Source organism: Colossoma macropomum, unplaced genomic scaffold (assembly GCF_904425465.1).
Source record: "Colossoma macropomum unplaced genomic scaffold, Colossoma_macropomum, whole genome shotgun sequence".
Lineage (NCBI taxonomy): Eukaryota > Metazoa > Chordata > Actinopteri > Characiformes > Serrasalmidae > Colossoma > Colossoma macropomum.
This window is the reverse complement of record NW_023494791.1, coordinates 8,132,796-8,156,803: the sequence shown is the minus strand read 5'-3', so window position 1 is coordinate 8,156,803 and position 24,008 is coordinate 8,132,796. Positions and strand designations below refer to the sequence as shown.

The 24,008-nt window shown below is 38.8% G+C and overlaps 1 protein-coding gene across 1 annotated transcript in view; it reads left to right on the top strand.

Moving 5' to 3' along the window:
- LOC118810183 (synapse differentiation-inducing gene protein 1) overlaps window positions 1–22,876 on the top strand; it is a 32,778-nt gene extending 9,902 nt beyond the window's left edge. Inside the window, 2 exon segments of the mRNA XM_036573756.1 lie at window positions 3,934–4,071; window positions 21,878–22,876. Coding sequence (XP_036429649.1) covers window positions 3,934–4,071; window positions 21,878–22,036 — 297 coding nt within the window. The 3' untranslated portion in view covers window positions 22,037–22,876.
- Window positions 22,877–24,008: the final 1,132 nt, after the last annotated feature.

The following is a 24,008-nucleotide window of genomic DNA, read 5'->3' as shown; positions in this document are numbered from 1 at the left end:
AAGCCATAGAAGAACCACTCTTGTTACCATAACCCTTTTACAAGTGCCCTAACATGCAATTTCTCTCTGTTCTGGAGCTCCATCAGTTAAACTATGCAGTTTTTCCTTCAATAGTGTTTTGATGATAGTGTGTATGAACCTGGAAGCAAACTAGATTGTTGTTTTTAAAGGTAAGCAAACAAGTCAATTTGGTGTTTTATTGTCTTTTAATATATTTTTTTATGTTGTCAGTTGCTCACAATTTTTTGATATCAAAAGCTGTAGCTGTGCTGCCATTTTATCTTGGCTCGGCTGTCGTTTGGAGAGGTGTGAATCATTTTCACATCGGGGGTTCTCACCGTTTTCCTTTCACCACTCGTTGCTCGCTAGCAGCTCATCACAGAATCACAATGTTTCAAACACAGAGAGATAACAGAGTCTTATTTCAGGTGATAACAGAATTAATTATTTTATTGATGTCAATCAAAAATACCTCAATTGATTTTCTTTCCTTAGCACAATTTTGAGTAGGGAGCCTGAAGAAAGAGGCTTGTTCTTTAAGCAAATTAAAGTCAAATCACCACGTCCCTGGTCATATTAAGCATTCATTACATCATAAAAGACAAAAATTTTGAAAATAATCTTTCAAGTAAAGACTTTTCACCTGCATCTAAAATGCCTTCTGAGTTTTAATTATGTCATTGTGCAGCAGCAGGTGAGAAAAAATAGTATTAACTGATGTCATGTTTACTAAATAATATCATGTATCATCACCTTCCCCTGACATCACCCCCACCTAGCATAGAAGTGCTCAGCTAGCTCAGAGACCCTCCCTGATACTTTGTTTCACTCAGACGCACAGTATGGAAGGAAAATGCCACATATATAATGATTCACATAGACTCTTTTGTACATGAAATTTGTGAGAACTTTTTAAAATTTAAAGAACTTCCAGAAATGTAATGGTTCTGTCGCATTCAAAGGTTTTTCGTTAAACCTTATGTCCAAGCCAGCATCCATTTAGGAACCTCTAAATGATGTATACATTCCAGTAAGCTGTGTGAGCGAATCACTGGCCTCTTACTGACCCCCTGTCCATAATCTTTCTAATGATGATTAAGATTCATTAAATACTCTGTTAGCCTATTACAGGCCGTTATCTGTCATCTCCTCATTTGGGCTGCAGACTGAGTGACGCTGCTGTTCATGTACATGCAAAACACTGCCTTTAGATATTCATCTACTGTAACAAGCTTAAGGGATTTACTCATAGAGGTTAAAGAAAACAAAATGTAAATTTGATTTTGAATATGTAAATATGATTTGTTTGCCTTTGATTTCCTGTCTCACTGATGCATGTTCCATTGTGTGTGTGTAAAAAACCCCCACACTGGTGCTGGGCTTCGGTCTCTCTTCCTCTGCAACACCTACACCGTTGCAGCAGAGTTTCCATTATACATTGTAGGGGGACAGAGTCTATTAAAAAAAGATGTATGTTGCCATGACACATGAGGCTCAGAACGATTGCAGGATGCCATTGCAGGGTATTGTATAAGCCAGGAAGGGACAGAGGGAGAGAGAGAGAGAGAGAATTTTGTGTAGCAAGTGAGTTGAACTACATTCTTGTCTGTAAACATATGCAGAAGGCCATCTAGGTGCAAATTGGTGGCATGAGAAGGAGGTCATTCAAGCTGTTTGTGCCTTTCCATACATGCGGCAAGGTGAACGTGCCATCTGGAGTTCGCAGATGTATATATAACAACAGCGGCTTGAACTGAGAAGGGATGACATCAGAAAAGTGACAAAAATCAGCCCTCTTGTATAACCGCCACCCTCTTTCCCATTCCCATTGGATTAATGTCATTGTCACTTAAAGGGCCCTTATCATGGAAAACCAAATTTACTCGCTCATATCTTGCCTTTCCTTGTATTGTGTTTTTATTAGGTCCACTTCTAACATTACTGTGGTTTGATGGTCATGATTTGTTTTTACATCACCATTTCCAACCTCTCTTAATCCCTTACACCCTTAAAATAATGGTTCTTCAAGGGTTCTTTAGTAAATAAATGGTTCTATATAGAACTATGAACAATAAAGGAACCCATTGCATGATTAAAGGGCTCTTTGCATCGCAAAGTTATTCTTGAGATTGATGGAGAATGTCCTGTAGATGGTTCTATATACCTTTTTTGAAAATGGTTCTATATAGCACTAAAAAGGTTTCTGTTATTGTTATGATGTTAAGCTTGTAACAACGGAAGAACTCTTTTTGGTGCTACATAGAACCTTGTTCAAAAAGGTTCTATATAGGACCATACAGCACATTCTCCATCAATCTGAAAAACAACTTCACGATGCAAAGGACCCTTTAATCATGCAAAGGGTTCCTTCAGTGTTCATGGCTCTATATAGAACCATTTTCTTTACCAAAGAACCATCAGTGTGTAAAATCAAGCAGGCAGATTTTATTACTCTGTTTTTAAGACTGATATGTGTAAATGAGCTCTGTGATGGTTGGTTGCTGTGTATTGTGCCTCTTTCAAAAAACACTCTGAAGCACTCCTCATAACCGAAGAGGCGGATATATGTAAATGAGTTGCTTCTTGTGACATCACAGAAACAATGAACTCAAAACAAGCTGTTTTTGCAGTTTATTTTCCATATATGGCCTGTATGGACTGGGGAGTGCACAGTACATATTGTACCGTTAATAATGTTTAAAAACTCCTTTATTTAAAAAAAACAAAGAAAATTTGTTTTCCCATGATAAAGGCCCTTTAAACTAAGGAGTTTTATTTAGTATCCAAACTCTGTTAACTAAGCTGCAAAAAACATCCCATTTGAGTTCATTGTTTTTGTGATGCCACGAAAACCAATTCATTTACATATATCCGCCTATCCAGCCTGCAGCATAGACTCCCCCCATTCACTCTAAAGTCATAAGAAGTGTTTCAGCCTTTTTGAATGAGGTACAATACAGGGCAATGAGGATAAAGAATAAAGGTCCAGTAACAAAAACAGCCTGTTTAATTCTAAGGGATAAAGAGAGGTTGGAAAATGGTCATGTGAACCCACACAAACATCATAATTGGGCCTCAAAGAAAAAATAAAAGAGGAGAAAAATACAGGCCTTTTAAGATGTTTTTTATACATACTTTAATGTAACTGGAGCACCCCCACTTCCACTCTGTTGGTTTGAACCCGCCACCCATTTTTATGCAGTTTGACCACTGACAATAACACAATATCACATTAAGAGTCAGTGTCGTTCACTAACGTCAGGCACAATCTTTTCTTTGTTGGTCCATCTGTGCCTCCAAATCATGTTTCATTAACATTCAGAGCTCCAATACAGTATGCAAATTTCTGATATTGCTTATGACAAGTCTTTATGACAAGGGCTTTCAGGACATTCGGTGACAGTCATTCTCAAAGTAGATTACGCTCATATTCAAAAATAGATTATCTTTCCTTTTATCCAGAATCATACTTTTCAATTAGTCTGGCAGCTGCTGTCATTTGAATGGCCAATTACGCTATTGTTCTGGAGGAGTGATATTGCAAATTTGAATTTGATATACTTTGGGCAATAACACAGATAGCTCCGTGTAGCATGGTGGAATAAACAGTTCTCGGAAAACAGATCTTGAAATGCTGGAGTCACAAATGCGCCTTCGCCAGGGCAAAAACACAAAAACAATTCACGGCCCGAAATTGGGCTGGAAAGCTGTGCCGTGTGATTCTCAGCTTACAAAGCTGATGACTTCACCTCAATGTCGACCCATCAGAGTCAGAAATAGGAGAAAAGATAGCGTACATCATTTGGCCAGATATTGCAGATAGGCACTCTTTCAACCAGCTAGTCATTTTCTTCGGCTCAGAACGAGAAACTCAAAATGGACAGACCTTGTCCTTGATGGTGAGCATTTCCTGCATGTGTATTCTTTCTGCAGAGCGAGTACTCGAGTGACTCGGAGAGTGAGGACAACTTCCTTATGATGCCGCCGCGAGACCACCTGGGCCTCAGCGTCTTCTCCATGCTGTGCTGCTTCTGGCCCCTCGGCATCGCCGCCTTCTACCTGTCTCACGAGGTAAAAAGCTCTCAACCACCTGCTCCTCGTAATCTAATTCACCCTCTCCAGTAATATCAAAGGGGTTATATGCTACTATATTGGTGGTACATGCCAGATTCCTCACTATTGGGACACTGCAGCATCTTTAAATCTTGTGAATATTTCATTCATTATCTTGATATGATTTCTTACCCATAACTCATTGAAACAAGCAGAGACATTCTGTTGAAAGTGCAGACTGTAACCTTTTAGTCAATACAGCATTTGTGTTTTTGAGGTGATATTTTTATTGTAATTTGATGAAAGGTTATTGTTTTGCAGGAAGAAAATCCATCCTTTATATTTTTGCCATGTTTTGTCTTTTTTTTTCTGTTAAAAAACAGAAACTGCAATGCAAAACTGCACATAAATGTAATACATTACGCAACTAACTACATGATTAATAGGGATGGATGATTAGTAGTGGGAGGTATACTGGTTCATCCGGTAAACCAATGCAATTCTTTCTCAAGTATGAGTTTGTCATAACCATTATGACACAAATAAGCACAGATAACATGACGTACAAATGGTGCAAACCATGCTAACGTTATCCCGTTTAGCTGAGTGGCTGAGTCAGGGATGTTTCAGTCGCGTGTCAAATAAAAACAGAAACACAACAGACCCTCAGTCCCCTCCCGCTGTCTAGCCTGCATCATTTTGTTTTTAAGGCAGTGGACATAAAGTAATGGCTGATCTTTTGGGGTTAGCCTTAGCCTAACATGGACACCAGACCACCTGCTGTGCTTCTGTTTTCTCTCATACCTCCTGAGAAGCTGCCTAATTTGGTTAGATGCATCAGATGGTGCCATGGTCAGGGCCTTATGCACAAAAGAAGCTGTGGACCAGTTGGTGCTGAAGCATGAATGACTGTAATATTTTCTTAATTCCAGCAGTGTCTGACAGTCGGAGGTATGAGTTTATGGGATGCACATTTGAGACAAATGACTTGAGGTATTAGACTAAGATGAAGCCTTGCTATTTGAATTTCCGTTCCACCTTAAAAGTCTTAAATGGTGCAGCAGTTACATTCAGGCACCTGTACAAGTGTCAGAATGTAACTGCTGCTCCATTTAAGGTGGAACAGGAAATTGGAACAAAAATCTGAAACAACATTTAGCACTGTTTTTGGTAGGCCCACAGTGCTAGTGAAAGCAATACTGACATAGGTTAATCTATATTTTGTTCATTTTTTTATTTTACTATTATATATTTTTTATTTTACTATTATGCATAACAAATGTAGTTCTGATTTACTTTGGTTGTTAAAACCCCAAAAAGTAGGTTTATTTAAGCTTCAAACATGGTTCTATCTAAAAAAATTATATACTGTGATACATAACGAAACTCTAAGAAATTTTAATTTACCGTGATATGATTATGTGGTCATACAGTCCAGTGTCAATAGACGCTAATATTTAAATCATATCAGTACTTGCAGATAACTTTTAAAATAAAAGTAACACTTTATTTGTAGTGGTTCTTTGTAGATGATTAATAAACTCTTAACAGAGTATCAGTAACATATCAGTGAAGTAACAGTAGTGCAGCATCTGGATACACTGAGGTAAATATCTTGCAGATGTTCTGTTTATACATTACTCACATTAAGTAGATGTGTTGTCGATATGTTACATGAAGTAGACTTTATATGTTACTTCCATTTAAGCAAAACCTCACCCAAACCCTGGCCCTAACCCTAACCCTAACCTAAACCTCAACCCAAAGCCTAATCCTAACCCTCACCCTGGCACTAATCCTAATCCAAACTCTGGCCCTAATCCTAAACCTAACCTAAATCTCAACCCAAAACATAATCCAGTGAAACTCCAGTTACAGAATGGTGTGTCTATAACTTGTTGAGGATGTTAATTGTCTGTATGAGATCAGTTACATGTTCAGTTCCTCTCAGGTTAACATCCACAAATATGAACTTGGACACCAAATAAATAGAAAAACAACTGAATTCAACAGATTTTAAACAAACTTTATTTACACAGTTACTGAATGTATTCACTGCTGCTACATCACTGATATGTTACGGAGAGTCTGTTGAGTGTTTATTTTACCTGAAAAGGACCACTCAAAATAAAGTGTCACTAAATAAAATAATCAGCATCAAACAGATGTTTAGATTTGAAAGATATTTCAAAGCAATATTTGATGACATATATATTGTACTATGAAAGAGCAGAATGTTTTGGTGACTGTGGGCTAGAAGTTTTAATTCATTTTACTGCCTTTGTAACCCTACAGAAATGAATGGTACATTTCTCTCTCTGTAATGCTAATACAGATAGATTTAGTCCTAATTTCTAAATTTTATAAATGTTTATGTATCAGCATTGGTTTCTGCAGATATATGCATTAAAAATATGAGTATTGGTTCATCTCTAATAATTAGTGATTTCATTACACATAAATAATGATGTGAAGCAATTATACAGCAAAACAACAGTGATAAGATTTTTAATGCTTAATTTAGAAGCAGTGGCCGCAAACATGGAATCCTTAGAGAATCTTGTGTGTTCCTGTAATTGCATGCAGATAAATGCATGCGTCATGGCTTTGAGAAGTTTGAGCAGTCAGTGCGGCTTGCACTTACAGGGAAAAGACGATAACTCCATCCCAGGATGACTGTGTGACAATAACGGCAGACAAAAGTGCATCAGCGCACCATCACTGTCGCACTCTTAAACGCTGCAGGGCTCGAGAAGCGTAGGGAATTTCACAGACACATTACGCCATTCAATAAAGGCGACTACTGTGTGCTGCTGAGCCGAATGAGTTTTTGGTCCTCTGTGTTGGACTCTCGAGTGCAGAATGAAATTGCAAAAACCCCACAAAGAGAGAAGAAGGGGTTATTTGCCTCGCAAGAAGACTGCACACAGCAGAAGCACGAAAAAAAATCATATTATAATTTTACATTTTATAAATTCTGCTGCTGCTTTTAAAGTGATTTTTCAGTGAAAATTAAATGTACAGAAAATTCCCCTTACTATATTTGATTAGTTGGTATACACATTTTATTTGCTTGTCTCCAGACGTAGGGAGTAATTAGCTCCATTTACTCAGTCACATACATTAGAATCAGGCCTTCTTGGCCAGGTATGAGTTCTACCACACATATAAAGTAACACAGACATCCATAGACTCAAGTAATAATTTGATGGGTTTGTAGTTGCCTTAATATTTTGAAATAACATCAGTTTTACTTCTACTCAAGTAGATCAGTGAGAAACATAATCTACTTTTTACTTAATTCCATTTGGTTCCTAATTTTCTTGTTTGGGTTTAATTTCATTGTTGTGTTGGTTCACCTACTGGACTGCTTTACTGTTGCTCACTCCTCTTTGGAGCTTCAGCATTTTATTCAAACCAAAAGGATCCAAAAAGAAAAGAACAGCATCTTACAAACTTCTGATTCTGAGTCATTCCACAAGATCAGTGTCAAATGAACATGCTCATAACACATTTTATGTCAAACACACCTTTTTGTCCACCATAGTTTCAATTACATATGTATCGTACTAGAAAAATAGATTTTCCCACCTCAGTAAGCATTTTAATTTTTAGTGCCAAACAACACAGAGAAGTGACAGGGTGGAATATTTGATGCTCTCTTCCATTATATTTCATCATATTGCCTAAAAACAAATAAATTAGGAATATAGTGTATGGTGCAAGATTCATATACATACACTACTGTACAAAAAAGACCATCCTTCATTTATTAAATACAATCTATTCATTTTTCAGTACATGTTTCTGGAGACTCAATATAAGATAATCCACTTGCATATAAAAGGGGAAAGTCAAGTAAACATAAACACAAGACCATCAAAACTGCCCCCATCAGATAAACAGCACTTAAAGCTTTCATCTTTGAGAGAGAGAAGAAAATCAAGCTGCTCCAGATCTGAAAACATCCACAGGTGTTCCTGTCCATCTTTCCACTGTGAGAAGACAACTCAGCGCTATGGGTCTGAAAGGATGTGTAGCTGTCAAGAAGAACCTCACTGAGAAAAGGAGACGGACACATCAAACAAAGAAGCTGAACAATGGACTGACCACCCCAGAGTCCAGAGGGATTACTTGGATCATGAGAAGCAGAAAATTTAACCAGCTTCTAAGACTGAACTTTGGAGGTGAGGAAAAATATCCAAACAACAAAAAACAAAAACAAAAAACAAAACAACAAAACAAAAAAACAAAACAAAAGCAAGTGTCTCAAAAAGAATGGAAGCTGTAATAAAGGCAAAAGGTCACACTAAATATGGAAATGCTGAAAAAATGTATGTGACTGAGTATTGGAGGCTTCTGCTCTTTTTCCTGTCGCTGGAAAATGAATAACTTGTACCTAAAGGCTGTATTGACTGGAAATTAAATAAATAAAGAGTGGTCTTTAACTTCTGCACAGTACATGTAAAGAAACCGTAAACTTTGTTTCAAGTGCCCACCATGTAAACTGTTCAGCTGAAAGGCAAGAAAAGTTTATTTATATAGCACCTTCCATACACTGCTGTCAATCAAAGTGCTTTACAAATGAGAAAATACGGTCAGAAAATACAGAGCTGTTTGAAAAATAGTAAAGTGATGTGATATAAAATAATATAGGTATGAATTCTGTAACTCATACATACAATTCAGTAACTGAAAACACTCAAAATTTAATTTTAAGGATGAAAGGATGTTTATTTTGCAAAAAAGCCCAGATGGCAGATAGCTGTCAAATGCCAAACTCACGTTAAGTTGTGCTCAGTCAAAAATGTCACTAGTTACTAGTTGGTGACTGCATTTGTATGTGACTCTATTACTAAGTTTTCATTACGGTAGATTGGCCTGACTTTTTGACTAGCCTACTACTCTCTCTGTCTCACACACACACACACACACACTCTGCTCTCTGTCATTCTGCACATCACGACTTAACACCTACAGCTCTCTAATTCTCCATCTGAAAGGAAAGAAAAAAGCTCTCCCCAGTCTGGCGCTAGCAACTAAGCCCACGCCAAAATCAATTCCCTAAAACCCCCACTACAAAGCCTCGTCACATGTCAGAGTGAAAACAGAACGAGCCCCCGGAGTCATTTTTGTGAGGTTTTAGTAGGCGCCCCCTCCTCAAGCTACATGACTGTGCGCAACAATGCCCTACAGTATTTACATTTGTTTAACATTTTGAATTGATGCATAATGCCAGCCTCCATTATGGAAAGGTGCTCTATTCACCCACTTTAATGCCGTCTTTGATTTTGGCAGAAAACAGAAAAGCAAAAAGGGTTATTTCTGTTTGACTGATAAGAGACGCTATGAGAATAGACAGCAGATTTAAATCAATGGACAAATTAAGCGTGGTTACATAATGTTGACTTTTTGTTAAAGGTTAAATCTCATAGGTAAAGGCTGGTGGGCTTTTTTTGCAAGAACGTGTGCTCTAGAAAGCTATTTTATGGGTGCTTAACATGTTTGAATGCACCAAAACCCCATTTCAAGAGTTGAGACAGAATGGTGTTCTGACTCAGATCTTGAAAACCTAACTAACACGTAACTATTTTTATGAGGAAACCCTGTGTAACTGTTTTACTCTGTTCTAAAGTGAGTGCATTAAGCAAAGCATCTGTTCTGTTGAATGCATCTGAAGTTCAATCTACAGCCCATTCAGCCAATAGAAAGTCACGGTGCTGCAGCAGAGTCTGCCTACCCAGTGTCCACGGTAATGACTTTCAGTGGACTGTGTGTTTGGAACATTAAGGCAGCCAAGAAGCCCCACAATCGATAATAAAAGTGGTGCTTCACTTTCTAATTTTCTTCAAACCTTGGTGGCATTTATTTTGATATGTTACACTCTTTAAAAAGATGCTTGTTCAAGTGTCCTGTAGTAAAGAGAATGGTTCTATTAAGAACCATGAGTTCTGTATAGAACCATTTCATGCCTAAATGTTTTTTCAGATTGATTAAAAAGTGTTGTATATTGAAAGTGGTTCTGTGTTCTTCTATTGTTTCGAAATTGATATCACAATAATAGTCAACGTGATTAATATTATTTGATGATTTGTGTGTTTACAGCTGAAAATTTCATTCAGTCGGCTCAGTTGTCCACTAATGTACAATTTAGCATGTTAGTTAATGCAACTGAATATAAGGTAGCATAATGACTGATACCCAACTAGCGAACCGGCTAATGTCAGCCATTCATTGTGAGCTAGGTAAATATTTAGTTTTTTTTGTAAAAATATGCAGTGAAAATGCACCAGAATCAGGTAGTTTAAGATGCTTTTTGCGGCAAATTAAAACACAAAACCCCAAAAAACCCAATGGTTCCTCCAGTAAAACTTGGCCATTTCCATCCCTGGTGCTTAACATCTCTTCTGTCAAAGGTAGGACCTCAAACAGACTTCAGAATGAATCACACTTTGGGTAACAGGCTTTCAACTTGATTTCAGTGTCTCAAGAGAGGCTTAAAAGGTCACTCAGCTTATAATTGGTTTCCGCTGTTTTTTTTTAAGGATTTCATTAATTGTGTCCTTTTAGGAATCACAAAGCAATCAGTAGAAAGCAAACTATAATGACAAATGGGCCATCAAATCAGGATTTCAAGGGTACCTTTTATCTTATGTAGTCTTTTTTCTCTTCAAACCACACCACCCCCCATGTTTTCCGTCCACTGTTGCCTTGTGAAGCCTCTGGGAATGAAATGAATAATTAACTAGTAAAAGGTAATAGTCATTTCGTAAACCCATGACATGGAAGAGTTTCTGTAACAAATACAGATCTTTCCAGCATTAGAGCTTTTTGTCATCATCATATCCTTCCTACAGTGTATTCCTCCTAATTAATACATTCTAGGCACTGATGGGGTTTGTAAGTGTACCCATCGTTGCCTGTTTTAAAAGCATTCATGATGGGGGGGGTTACATGCAGGGCGCTATGAGGCAAAATTTTTAGATTTATAACTATTTAACCATTATCAACATTACAGATAAAAACTTAGCTATATATTGGTTCACTGGTCAGTTTGGATAGAGAATAAAATGCCTATATTTGAAGTGTAAACATTACAACGTCTGGTTCCTATCACCACGACTGTAAAATCTGAGTTAATAAGTTTCTCTACAATTAACCATTTCACATCAAACCACTGTAAATTACTGTGTTCACATCTCAATGATTGAATTATGCAGAAATGAAGTGGAGTTCCTCTTTAACCAGAGCATTACTCAGCAGGTGTTACTTAAAGGGCTGTCTTACACATTGAGGAGTGAAATCACTTTACTTTGAGCCTATTTTCAGCAAGGACATTTTAAAACATCATGGAAAACAAGGAGACAGATGGATGTTTTATTTAGGCAGTCTGTTCTTCTCTTCCTCTAACAGGTTTTGCTCAGAATATCAACAGGATTCCCTGACAACTACACACTTAAAAAAGATGGTTCCTCAAGGGTTCTTTAGGAAGGAAAATGGTTCTACAAAGAACCATGAACACTCCAAGAACACTTTGCATGATCAAACGGTTCTCTGCATCATGGAAGTGTTCTTCAGATTGATGGAGAATGTGCTGTAGATGGTTCTATATAGAAGCTTTTTGAAAAGGGTTCTATATAGCACCAAAATGGTTCTCCTATTGTTACAAGCTTGACATCGTAACAATAGCAGAACCCTTTTTGAAGAAGGCTTTCACGGTGCAAAGAACGCTTTAATCATGTTCTTTGAGTCTTCATGGTTCTATATAGAACCATTTTCTTCACTAAAGAACCCTTAAAGAGCCATCTTTTTTTAAGAGTGTACCTGAACCATTTTATCTCATTCTGCTCCCACTGCACTCAAACAGCCTTAACACCTATGTATTTTTATGCCACAACCTCACCTGCATTGGGAGGTCCATTACTACAATGCAAGGTCTATTTCGTTTCTGAGCTATATGCCCACTGTGTCCTTCTACTTTAATAGCTATGATCCGCTAGGAATATACCTCCTATCAGTCTAGATTCTCTGCCCAAACTCCCTCTTCTTCTAGCAAAAAAATGAAAAAGTCTCACTAGACATTTTATGTCACCCCAGAAATCTAATTAGCTTGAGCGAAATGGCACTTGTTAACATAAATGTCACACATGTCGTCAAATATGTTTCTGTAGTGTTATGCCTATGGATCATGAGTGCACATTTCTGGAGATGGGGTGCCTCTGAGCAATTACTGAGTTCAGGAGAAAGAGGCCTTGCAAATGCCGTTCCTCCTATGTCCTGAAATTGAACTGCAACAATCTGTTTTTGCTAAGCCTGTGTGCATAATCTGATTCATTGCTTTTAGAGCGTGCTCTAACACAAATGGGGTAAGCTCTTTATGTAATATTTTGGCTCGTAAGAGTGCGAGAGCGGGCCTTATAAGGCGTAAGCTGTGAATAAATACCTTCCCTGGACAATAGGTGGACATGTCAATCTAACGTATACACTGTATATGTCTATTTAAGTCCGTGGGTGTTTCTCGTGCTCTTATTTATCCAGCTGTTCTGTTTCATCATATTTTTATATGTAGGCCTGTCACAGTTCTTACATAATCGCCTGATTGCAATTATTTGAGCCGACCACAGTTATTTCCACAGTTGTTAGCTTTCACAAGCATATATTGATGTTGCAATAAAGTTCGAGCTTAAAATTAAGCTTGAACTTTTTACTGGTGCAATAACACCTTTAGAGGGCAGCAGTGAGTAATGTTTGTTTTTTTGATGTTTGTTAACATGTTTAGAGGTGCAGCAGTGAGTAATGTTTGTTTTTTTTTGATGTTGATTAATAAACCCTTTAGAGGGCAGCAGTGAGTAACATTTCGTCACTGTCAGGACAAAACCTTGTTCTCCAAAAAGGTAACTTTACAAGAGAAGGAAAAAACCTCTTAACCTTTAAAGAAAGTTAACCCCTTAAAAGGCCAGGGCACACCAGTGGGCCTAAAGTTTAGGTTAGAACAATTCTAACCTAAGAATAGCTCAGGTTGCATTGAAGTCCCTGTTGTTATTGAATAATTAGCCTTAGTATCGAATAAGCTTGGGATTTTAAGGGGTTAATGGAGAAATTATTAATTCCAAGTAATTTTGCACCATTTCTGTTGGTCCGTTCACCATGAAATTTTATACACTGTAAATGGCAGATTGTGTTTTTAAATTATGTCAAAAAATGAAAAATGACAATAAAGGAGATATGAGGTTTTGTCTTGACAGCAATGATCTGTTTATTTGATGTTTGTCAATAACACCTTTAGAGGGCGGCAGTGAGTAATGTTTGTTTATTTGATGTTTGATGACACTTTTAGAGGCAGCGGTCAGTAACGTTTGTTTACTTGATGTTTGATAATAGCAGCTTTAGAGAGCGGTGATGAGTAATGTGTGTTTATTTGATGTTCGTTAATAACACCTTTAGAGGGCGACAGCGAGTAATGTTTGTTTATTTGAGCTGAGCTGTTTCTGTTGTCAGTTGGAAGCTACTAAGATACTAGATAGTTAATCAGCCAATTTGGCCACTTTAGGCTTGTACTTTAATGGTTGCACCAAATGAAAAAAAAGACAATAACACTGTTATGCAGTTATTTACATGACAATTAATCATCAGCTGAAATTTTGTGATCATGACAGACCTGTATCTGTATGCAAAAGCTTGTAGTGATGCTGGACCACCATGCAAAATTGTTCTGTAAGACTGCAGTGATACAATCTGATGCAAGCTCATGTTAAATGCTGGAGGTGCACTGAAGTGACTGCTTGATGGATCCTTGAAGTGCATTTTGCCCTTTTCATGGCAAAATCGTTTTCATTTTCATTTTATCTTTTCCCCTGTATCTTCAACTGCACCGTTGCGTCATTGTTAATTAGCTTTGCTTTGATTCGATGTTAATTAGGCATGCATAAAGTGCAGCAGTAATTACTAAGTACAGTTTCTCAGCTGGGCAGAACAATAGGATTGTTAATCATGTTTGCATAGCAAGTGTCCACATTAGCAGCAGGGGAAAGAAATCAACAGTTTTTTAATAAAACCCCAATTCATGTGCCGCTATTGTGTGACTGTGATTGCTTTAATTGAATCTTTGCTGAGAAAAAGGCTGTGTGAGAGAGCTTTATTCCACAGTTCATATTAAACTCTCAACCTTAGCTCACTAGGCCTGCCTGATTCGAAACATGGACCATTCTACCGAAATAGTGGTATAATCTGTTTAAACGCAATGCATTATTTAAGATAGAAATAGGTTAAATATGTACAATATCAACATTTATAGGGTGCTTTCTATTGGGAACTGTCTGTCCCAGACCCTAACCTTCAAATTTGCACAAGTGAAAATAATACTTGCAATTTTTTTCAATGGTTTTTAAAAGATTTTTACATTTTCTTTTAAAGTGAGGTGGAAAGATTTAGATTTATCATGAGTTTCATTTTTAGATGAAAAAAAGTATTCAAAATATGCTGTCCTACATTTTCATGTCAGTACTGAAACATAGAGTCCATAGGTGGAACTTTATTTTAGCCAAGCCCCTGCATTTTAGAGCAGGAAGTGAGACTGCATCCCTGTCCTTCATGACCACATGTTGAGCAGTTAGATCCCATTGTTTTGAAGTAAATGTGTCCCAAAGTCTGAAAATCAGTGTGTGACATTAAGAACTGTCAGTACCGAAACATTTTCTGCAATTTTTTTGTGTTTTAATGAAAAATATGATGATTTTTTGTGTGTACAACCATTCAAAGCTGTGTTTGCTAGTCATGTACTGGCTAACATTTTTGCGTTCTGCTCAAAATTAGATAAAATTGTCACTACCGAAACAGTCATTACTGATATATTTGGTAAAGGTTTGGGGGTGTTAATATTGTTTTGACAGTGATAAACCGAATGTTCCATCATTTGTTTTAATAATCAAACATAATGAAGGTATAGGGTCATTTAAAGCAAAGGGATTTTAGTCTGAAGTCTAAGCTGAAATGTGCTTTTAACTCTGTGAACCCATTCAGTAGAATAGATTTGTGTATAGAAAAAACAATCCACCATCCTTGATCCACCATATACAGATAAACACATAGCAGGTTTTTACAGATCTATCCTGCGAATGATTCTGATAGATATTCACTGTTTGCTTTGTTTTACTGGACAGTGTATTTATAGCAGTGCTGACCTATTATTTGACAGGCATGCAGAATACATTGCGCTTACATATTTTGTATGAAATGCCACTAGCAATCAGTAAAAGCTGAACAAACTATACAGTCACATAAAATGTGTGCATGCGCGCATGCTAATGTGAATGCTTTGGAGCTTTTATGAGATGATAACATTAAGCTTAGATTAACAGTATTTTGTTGCCTGGCCTCAATGTGTCCTGACACTGTCTGTAGTTATTATCTCCCCTTTTTGCAGGGTTTGCATGGTGGAAAGTGAGTGGAGAATGCACTGTGTTTGCGCGAATCCTTCATTAGGGGAGGCATATTTGGGGGGTCCACCAAACGGCACTCATCGCAAGAGAATCAGACCCAAGTTTCCGCTGTGTCGAAATGTCACCTCTGGGCCTTTTCAATAACAAGAGTTCAAAAGCAGAGAAAAATGCAATCCATAATATATGGAGAGAAATCCTATTACTGAGAGCAACTGTCATTTTTTTTCTCTCTCTACGAGGATAACAAATAATTCCTTTTACATATCGGTGGAGCAGTTTTATCCCTCCTTAAGGAGATTATTCCTTTTGTTTAGCTTTCCGAACCCTCCTAACTGTCAGCTACAAGCTCACATGCAGGATTTTCTGTCAGTATTTTTGAGAGGTTTTGTCTTTTTACATTCGCCTCACGATGGTGCACCAAGCAACACGGTATAAATCTTACTTTTGTCTGTGAGGAATGCTCTTCTGTGTCAGTCCAGGTTAGTCAGGACAGGAGTCAATAAATCTTAAATGTTGCAGCCTGAATTTTACATTTGCATATGATTGGGTTTTGGTTCTAAATCTTGCTCTTCAGCCTCGTCCCTGAAAGGCAGAAATGTTGGGATGTAAATTGATTTCTCATGCCTGGTCATGAGCTGAGGATGCCACCGAAACCAGCACAGTCGTGGTCCCCGAGCGAATTATGTGGTGTTTCCAGAGTCAGGAACGTTTGAGCGATATGCCAGGGAAATAAATGGATCACGGAGCCAGAGATAACGACTTGCTGGCCTGCCTCTTGGGTTCAAGGGCTAAAATTTATGCCCTGGCAGAAGGCATTACACAAATCTTCTTGACTGGGTTTGTATTGTGAAGCTACAAAAAGACTACGAGTGAGGCGTCTGTGTACCAGCGAGGCTTCCGGGATGGCCTGCTGGATTGTTTGCTTGTTTGCTTTTCAAATAATGCATCATGATAATATCGCTGAGAGTTTTATTACATCACCTCCTCAGTAATAGAAAGGATGAGGTCTGCCCCTCCCACCCCCTCGCAGATGCTATATGCCCCCGGATGCTGAGTGAAAAATGAAGATACACAAGTCGACCATTAAGCTCCACTGTGCATCATCACGAATTTAAACAGCCCATATTCTGCAGGATTTTTGGTAGATTTTTTGAGGTCCACTTACAACATTTGTGGGGTTTTATGCACAAAAAAACAGTCCTAATTCATTTTTACACGACCATTTTACAGCTTTTTTGTTTTCCCCTTACAATGTTTGTGTGGTTTTGCAACAATTAATTAGGACTGTTTTGCACCAAAAACAGTCCCATTTCATTTTAACATGACCATTTTACAACCTCAGAATTAAACAGGCTTTTTTGTTTCTGTGCCCTTAAGGCCGATATGTTTAAATGATCTCTGTTCAGATTGTACCGTATTGTGTCTCATACAAAAAGCAGACCAGTTTCTCCTCTAAATGTGATCCAGTAGCCTTTAGTTGCACAAGCTAGTAAAAATAAAGCATCAAAGATCAGCCTTCTGGTACATATCAGTGTAAAGCCGGTGCAAGGAAATGAATGACGCACATAAAAATTGGTTATTTTAGGGGCACCAACCATTTTTTGAATAGAGAGAGATTTCAGTCTGACTAACTGGAGATGCTTTTGATTAAGAAGTGCAAATGCATGTGTTTAAAATCTCATCAGGTCACAATCCACATGAAATGGCCAGGTGTAAACAGGGTCTAAATTAGTTGGTATTCATTACATCACAAAAGGACTGAATTCAAAAACGGGCTTATTTTATAAAGTGGAAGAAAATGCTCTAATTTTCCAGTGACATAGGTCCTTTAAATCCTCTGTCTGTCATAAGGAAAAGACCACCATTACCCCCTAATTGCACACAAAAGGGCAAAACAAGTACTCGCTGCTTGTTCTTTCTTTTCAGACACCCTAACAAAGGAAGTGGCCACGAACCGTCAGCATAAAGTCACGTGTGCGTCGCTTACACTTTGGCACACAGCTCACTCTCGTTCTACAACCTTGGCTGCAACCCTCAGGTTCCCATCCTCTTAATTACTGCACACTCCACCGAAGGTGAAATGGATTGCATTTTCAGAATGAATTAATTACAAAGCTCACAATTAAAAATCATTCCCCCAACACACACTAACCCAGACTGAGATCACCTTCATACTTGGTTGGGATTTTGGTGAATGACAAAGCAGCCAGAACACAGGATCTTACAGAAAAAGCTTTAACAGACACAGATTGTGCAGACATTTTGGAGTGGCAGGGGCTTAAGAGGAAAAAAAGCAACATGAACATGAATTAAACATAATTCACAGCATTTACAACATACTGCTATGCCACTTATAGAGACAATCAGTGTAATAATAATCATCTTTCAGATAAAACCAAGCGTAGTGTTAAAAGGCATTAACGGTACTACCTAAGCAGGGATTCGAACCTTGGCCACCGGTGTGTCAAGTCAAGTCAAAGTGTATTTATATAGCGCTTTTTACAACAGGCGCTGTCACAATCAGCTTTACAGAAAAAAATCCAGGTCCGCGCCCCCATGAGCATCGCCAATGGAAAGGAAAACTCCCTAAGAGAAAGAAACCTTAAGAGGAACCAAGACTCAAAAGTGGAACCCATCCTCCCTGAACAAAGCCATGGCATTAGTCACTATACTATTTAATCTTTGTGTTGTAAAATATAATAACTCTATAACTATATATAACGCTATAATTAGTCTTGTATAAATCCCTATTTTATGCATAATGTTTGGTTGTTATTCAAATTAATCACATTATGGAATATGATGGCTTATTAGAAAATATCAGTGTTTTATTGTTGGGATCTCCAGTGCTCTAGTAATATGTGGAGGTCGGAGTTACTGAGGAGAACCACAGGCTACTCCAGCAGAGAGGGCGCCCATAAGCAATGAATCTTGCTCACAGCCTCTATTCCTGGGGCGAAGCTGAGCCACATTTCACTGAAACAGATCGTGAAGAAAGGCGGAGGCAATATAAAATACTGTAGTGACCCGCTGCTGACTGGCGCTGGCCTCTAGACAGGTTGTGAGGCGTGACCATGCTGATGGCCACACCAAGAAGCGTGCCCTCCGGAAAAGAACTTAAATGTTGTTTATGTTGTTTGTCAGTTAAAGGTATGTGTTTGTGTGTTATTTGTGTTGTTCTGGGTCAGCGAGTGTGTTTGGTGTTAGGGGTTGGTCCACCGTCAGGGTGAAGCCTGTGGCTAGTGTTGACCTTCACTGTGAGTTCAGTGCTTTGTATGTCTTTCTACCCTGGTGTTTAAGAGCACTTCCTGTGGTGGAATCATGGCCTTCCCTGTGTCTTACTCTATGCTGATGCTACATTGGTGTCAGAAGTGTGTTAGCACCCCCCAGTCAAGTGGTGAGGCATGGTGGTTCCACAAACTGAAGAGCACATGACTGTGATGGCAGAGACAGCGCTAGTGCTGCAAGGTTTCACAAGGAGGATGGCCTGGCGAGGCTGGATGGTGAGGCTGACGTGGGAAGGCCCAATGACGAGACTGGCGTGGGAAGGCTCGAGGCCAGAGGCTGGGGGCTGTGGGTTGAATGCAGCATTAACCCATCACAGGCTCGCCAATATCCCCACACTGCGTCCAGGCGTGCTCATGCATGCGGAGAGAGGCACATCAAATGGCTGGAAGGCGACCATCATTCAGGTCAGGTCAGTCACCTGCGGCAGAGGCAGGGCCCCAGCATGTATGAGTGACGCTTACGCCAGCATTGATGGCATGGTGGGCGATGAAGTGAGCAAAAAGCAGCCGGGTGGAGTGCTGTGATTGCTTCCATTGCCCCCAGCTGCACAGGACTTGACAAGGCGTCATCATGTACTATCCGAGGGCAAAGGGGTTGGGGCTCTGCAAATTTTATTCATTTTGCACAACTTATAGTATTTATTTTAAAATTCTGCAACAAGAATCACTTCAATGTGGAGACTTTTAAACACAAATGAGTCAATTAGATGTTTCGCACCCAAAAATGTGCTGCAAGTCATACGCTTTAATTACTTTTACTCGCTGACCCTGATTCTGTTTGTAAACACAGTAATGTGGACATCTTCACACTGGTATTTTGAACTGAGGATCCAGTGGTTGTTGCAATGCTCTATAAGCTGTACTGATATGCTTGTGGTTGTCTCGTGGGACCCAACAGGGAAAACGCATGAATATTTCAGTGGCCCACCTGTCATTGACCACTTTCACACCAGCACGCACGGCTGAACAAAACTTTCCGGAAGGAGGGACAATTAGTGGACCAATTATCTTTATGAAGGTGGACTTGAGTGTCGGCTTCTTTTTCCAGCGTTTTCTCCTCTTGTTTCCACTTTTTTCAGTGTGCTCTCTCACTGACTCAGCCCGCCTCTTCCTCGCTGTGCAATATGCCCTCAGCGTGTTGCAGAGAGAAACTGGGGCTCCCTTGAGAGAGAGAACAAGCGTGTGTATGTGCGTTTGGAAGAAAGAAAGATAGAGAGAGAAAAAGTACGTTTAAAACTCCTCTATTAAGCAAAAGAGAAATTCTCTAGTGTTGTGAAAGTGTCCTAAATTACCCTGCGTGACATTTCGTTCTCCTCAGTCCGCTCACTTTAAGGCAGGCTCTGCAGATGAAATTACAGCAGGTGGTAATGATGGTGAAACTCGCAGTTTTTAAATGGGATCTCCTTGCCAATATTTACTGAGAGGTTGATTAATTTAAAGGGACCATATCCTACATTTCTGTATTTGATTTTTATCCAGAGGTTCACTCATGACATTTATGAGGATTTATGGATCAAAAACAGTTGTAATTTATTTTTACATGACCATTTTCAACAGGTTCTTTTTGTTGTGCCCGAAATGCAAATGACATATGTAAATACACTCTGTTCCGATTGGCTGCCCTGTATTGGGCCTCATTCCAAAAACAGCCTTGGCTTCAACACTCCTTATACCTTCAGCATAAATAGGTGGAGCTATTCTGATGTAGAATTAAGGTAGATATATGTAAACTGTGTTTTTGTGACATCACAAAAACAAAGACTTCAAAAAAGGGTGTTTTTGCAGCTTATACAGTGTGTGGACTGGGATGGTGAACTTGGGGCCAATATTCTACATTTTTCTTGTATTTAATTTTTGTTTTTATGTGGTTTTATGTATTTTATGTATTTTATGACATTTTCTAACCTCCTTTTATCCCTTAGAATTAATTAGGCTGTTTTTGAAGACTGATATCTGTAAATGTGCTCTGTTCATGACTGGCTGCCCTGCATTGTGCCTCATTTAAAAGGCAGTTTGACTGAAACAGTCTTTCATCATGAATGGGATGGGCTAAACTGCTGTAGGCTGAATATACGGATATATGTAAATGCATTTTTTTCGTGACATTGCAGTTTGTTTACCACATATGGACTGTATGGACTGGGGAGTGAATTGTATGGGCTTTCTGACAGTATTCACATACTAATACACTAATTCCAAATTTATTTACAAATTTTGCAAATCAGTTTTCGATGATATGGACCTTTCTATAGAGGTAAAAAGTTAAAGGGGGTGGTTGAACGGGGCTGGAGATCAAAAATCATAGGATTTCCATTTGTGAAACAGGGAAAAAAATGTAATCCTCTTGTGTCCACTTTTTCTTCCCCTGACCCAGAGACCATTCTGATTTGAGATTTTATGATCTTAGCCCTGCAAGCCCACAGTAATCAGCTTTCACATCCCTCGTGATGCAACTATGTTGGCTTTACCTAATATGATTGCCTGATAGATTAGAGCTAGAGTCTGATAATTAACATCATCAGGTCAGGCTTAGTGTGCTGCGGCCTGTTTGATGGCTGTTTGCTTGGCCAAAAGATGTAAGCCAAAAGGCTACAGAGGGACAGCCTGGCTTTTCTCTCGGACCGTTACATAATAGATCAAATAAATAGGAGAAATTTTGTTTATTTTGTTCAGAGAGGTCAGAAAGAGACAACTGCCAATGAAGAGGAGAAGAAAAAACAACATGGTGGCAGGGTATTGAGACATAAATGAATTCATCAAAAAGAGAGAGAGAGAGAGAAAGAGAGAGAAAGGAAAAACACTGTCGTTAATCTTGGCAACATTTCCTGAACTTCAAAGGCTCGGGAGCCCTTAGGAGAGAACTGAATCATGGCACTCTAATTATTTATGCAACCACTCTCTAGCAGATCTCCCCTGTCAGTCAGCTGCTGGAGAGCGGCCAATTAATAATTTCTACACCCTGTTTTCTCCCCTTTCTCTTTCTCCCTCATCATTGGCTTCTCCCTCTCTTTTACCCTGATAATATTCTCTGCTTGTCTGCTCTAACTCGGCATACACTGATGCATCTCTCTCTCTCTTTCTCTCTCTTTTCATTGTCAGACGAACAAGGCAGTGACCAAAGGGGACTTTCACCAGGCCAGCTCCAGCTCCAGACGGGCTCTCTTTCTGGCCGTGCTCTCCATCACCATCGGGACTGGCATCTATGTGGGCGTGGCGGTGGCCCTTATTGCGTACCTCTCCAAGAACAACCACTTGTAGCCTTGCCTTGCCTTGCCTCCCCGGCGTCTCTCGGCTGACTGATTGTTCTAAGTGGATTTACTCTGAGGGCCACTTAGGGGTAACACACCGAGTAACGATCCACACACTCGACTCCAGCACTTTTATGAATCACATGAAATTATTGAGTGGATCCTCATTTGTAAACACAGTGATTATTTCGCTCAGTGTGAAATCATGACATTTCTTTTTCGGCACTCACTTGTTTACCGTGGTGGAGAGAGAGTGCTTCGAAGGACTGTAGAAACAGTGACTTTAATATCTATTTACAAGGCAAGGACATCAGGTCAGATGGCTTTGAGCAATCACAAATACTGTATGGTATTATATAATGTGCCGATTTAACCCTTTGATCCCTCCAGTGTTGTTTTCTTTTTTCTTTCGGTGGTGAGATGTGAAAAACACAATCTATCTGAAGTGCCACAGTACTCTGAAGCCTTTTTAATAAGAGCTACAATATTATAAGGTCTAGGGTCAGGGATTCCACACCACAAGAAGGGGCTTTTTTTCAATGAAATTTCAAGGGTAACATGGACACAAAGCCATAAAGATGGGCTGGAAGACTCTGGATAAGGACCTGATTGAACAGTAATCTTTTGATCTGAGAGGGCGCGTGTATATTTGTAAACTGTCCTTGGTGAGATACCACTTGGAATCCCCAAAACCTCTGTAACCAGGCCCGTTGCTTTCAGTTTCTATTTGCCAAACTATGATTCTGTACATGCTTCCACCGTAAATGTTATGGTGTTCCACCTATTGGGAGATTTCAGCCATCAATGGACTGCAACCTCTTGCCAAATAAATGTAGTCTTTTCATTCAAATCTATGCCATTTATGTGAACTTTTGTTACTTCACACTGCCTTGGTTTTGCTGCTCAGTGACTTTTCTGCCAAATGTGGTTACTGAAGTACTAGACCCAATGTTCAAAACAAATGCATGCGCCAGAAATGGAATATGTGCACAAACACACAGGTCAGAGATCAGTTAAGCTTATATGTCACCATTTATCGCAGTCATCATTAGTTCTTCATTAATGCCTCGATTCAATGCAGTTTCTCGGTGGAAGGCAGAAGACATCTCTATCATGGTTGATTCACTGGAAGAATATTAGCGCACTCACCCTTTACTAATAATAGAACTGACTGCATTGTCATCATGGTACTACTGACAATACTGTTGCCAGGAAATTCAATTCAATTCAACTGACCGCTTGCAAGATGTCCCACCTCCCTATTGTTGCTACGTCTGTCAAACCTTCAAACTATAAAGTTAAGAAGCACAAAGGAAACTTTAGAATCACACAGTCATTCAAAACTGGCTTTATAAGATGTTCAGTGGAGACAAACATGTTTGAAAAAATATGAACGTTGGCTCATTCAAAGCAAACAAAGAAGAGTTCTGGCAACCATGTTTACATTAATAAAACTGGGGAAATTGTTGAGACACTCAATGTTAAAGCTTGTCTAATAAGGAGGAGGTTTTAGTGATGGAAGCTGCCCCTTCAGATGAGCTAACACTAAAGCTAACTGGAGCTGGTCAGAGCAATGTTAGATGATGAGGAGGTAGTCTGTGCTGAGGAGGACTTCTTTTACATAAAGTATTTTAGCAAACTTTAATGAAACAATACAATGAATGACATTTGTAAGAGTGAGCGCTGTACATACTGATTTACCTGTTGAATCCCATTCTGATCTAAGTTGGTTTATGCTAGTTTATGCTGGTTTTAAAATTGTTCTATGACGGTGTCATTAGGCATCATATTAAAATGATCTAGTACAGTAAACAGATACAGTTGAGCTTAACTTAGACCCAGAGTCTGCCTGTTAATCCCATATAAAAAATCTATATGTAAAATATATTATAAATATTTTATTTCAAAATATACCAAACACTAAAGTACATTAAGCAAAATTTACTTTTTAAGTCATAAATGTTTTCCATTTTCATATACTT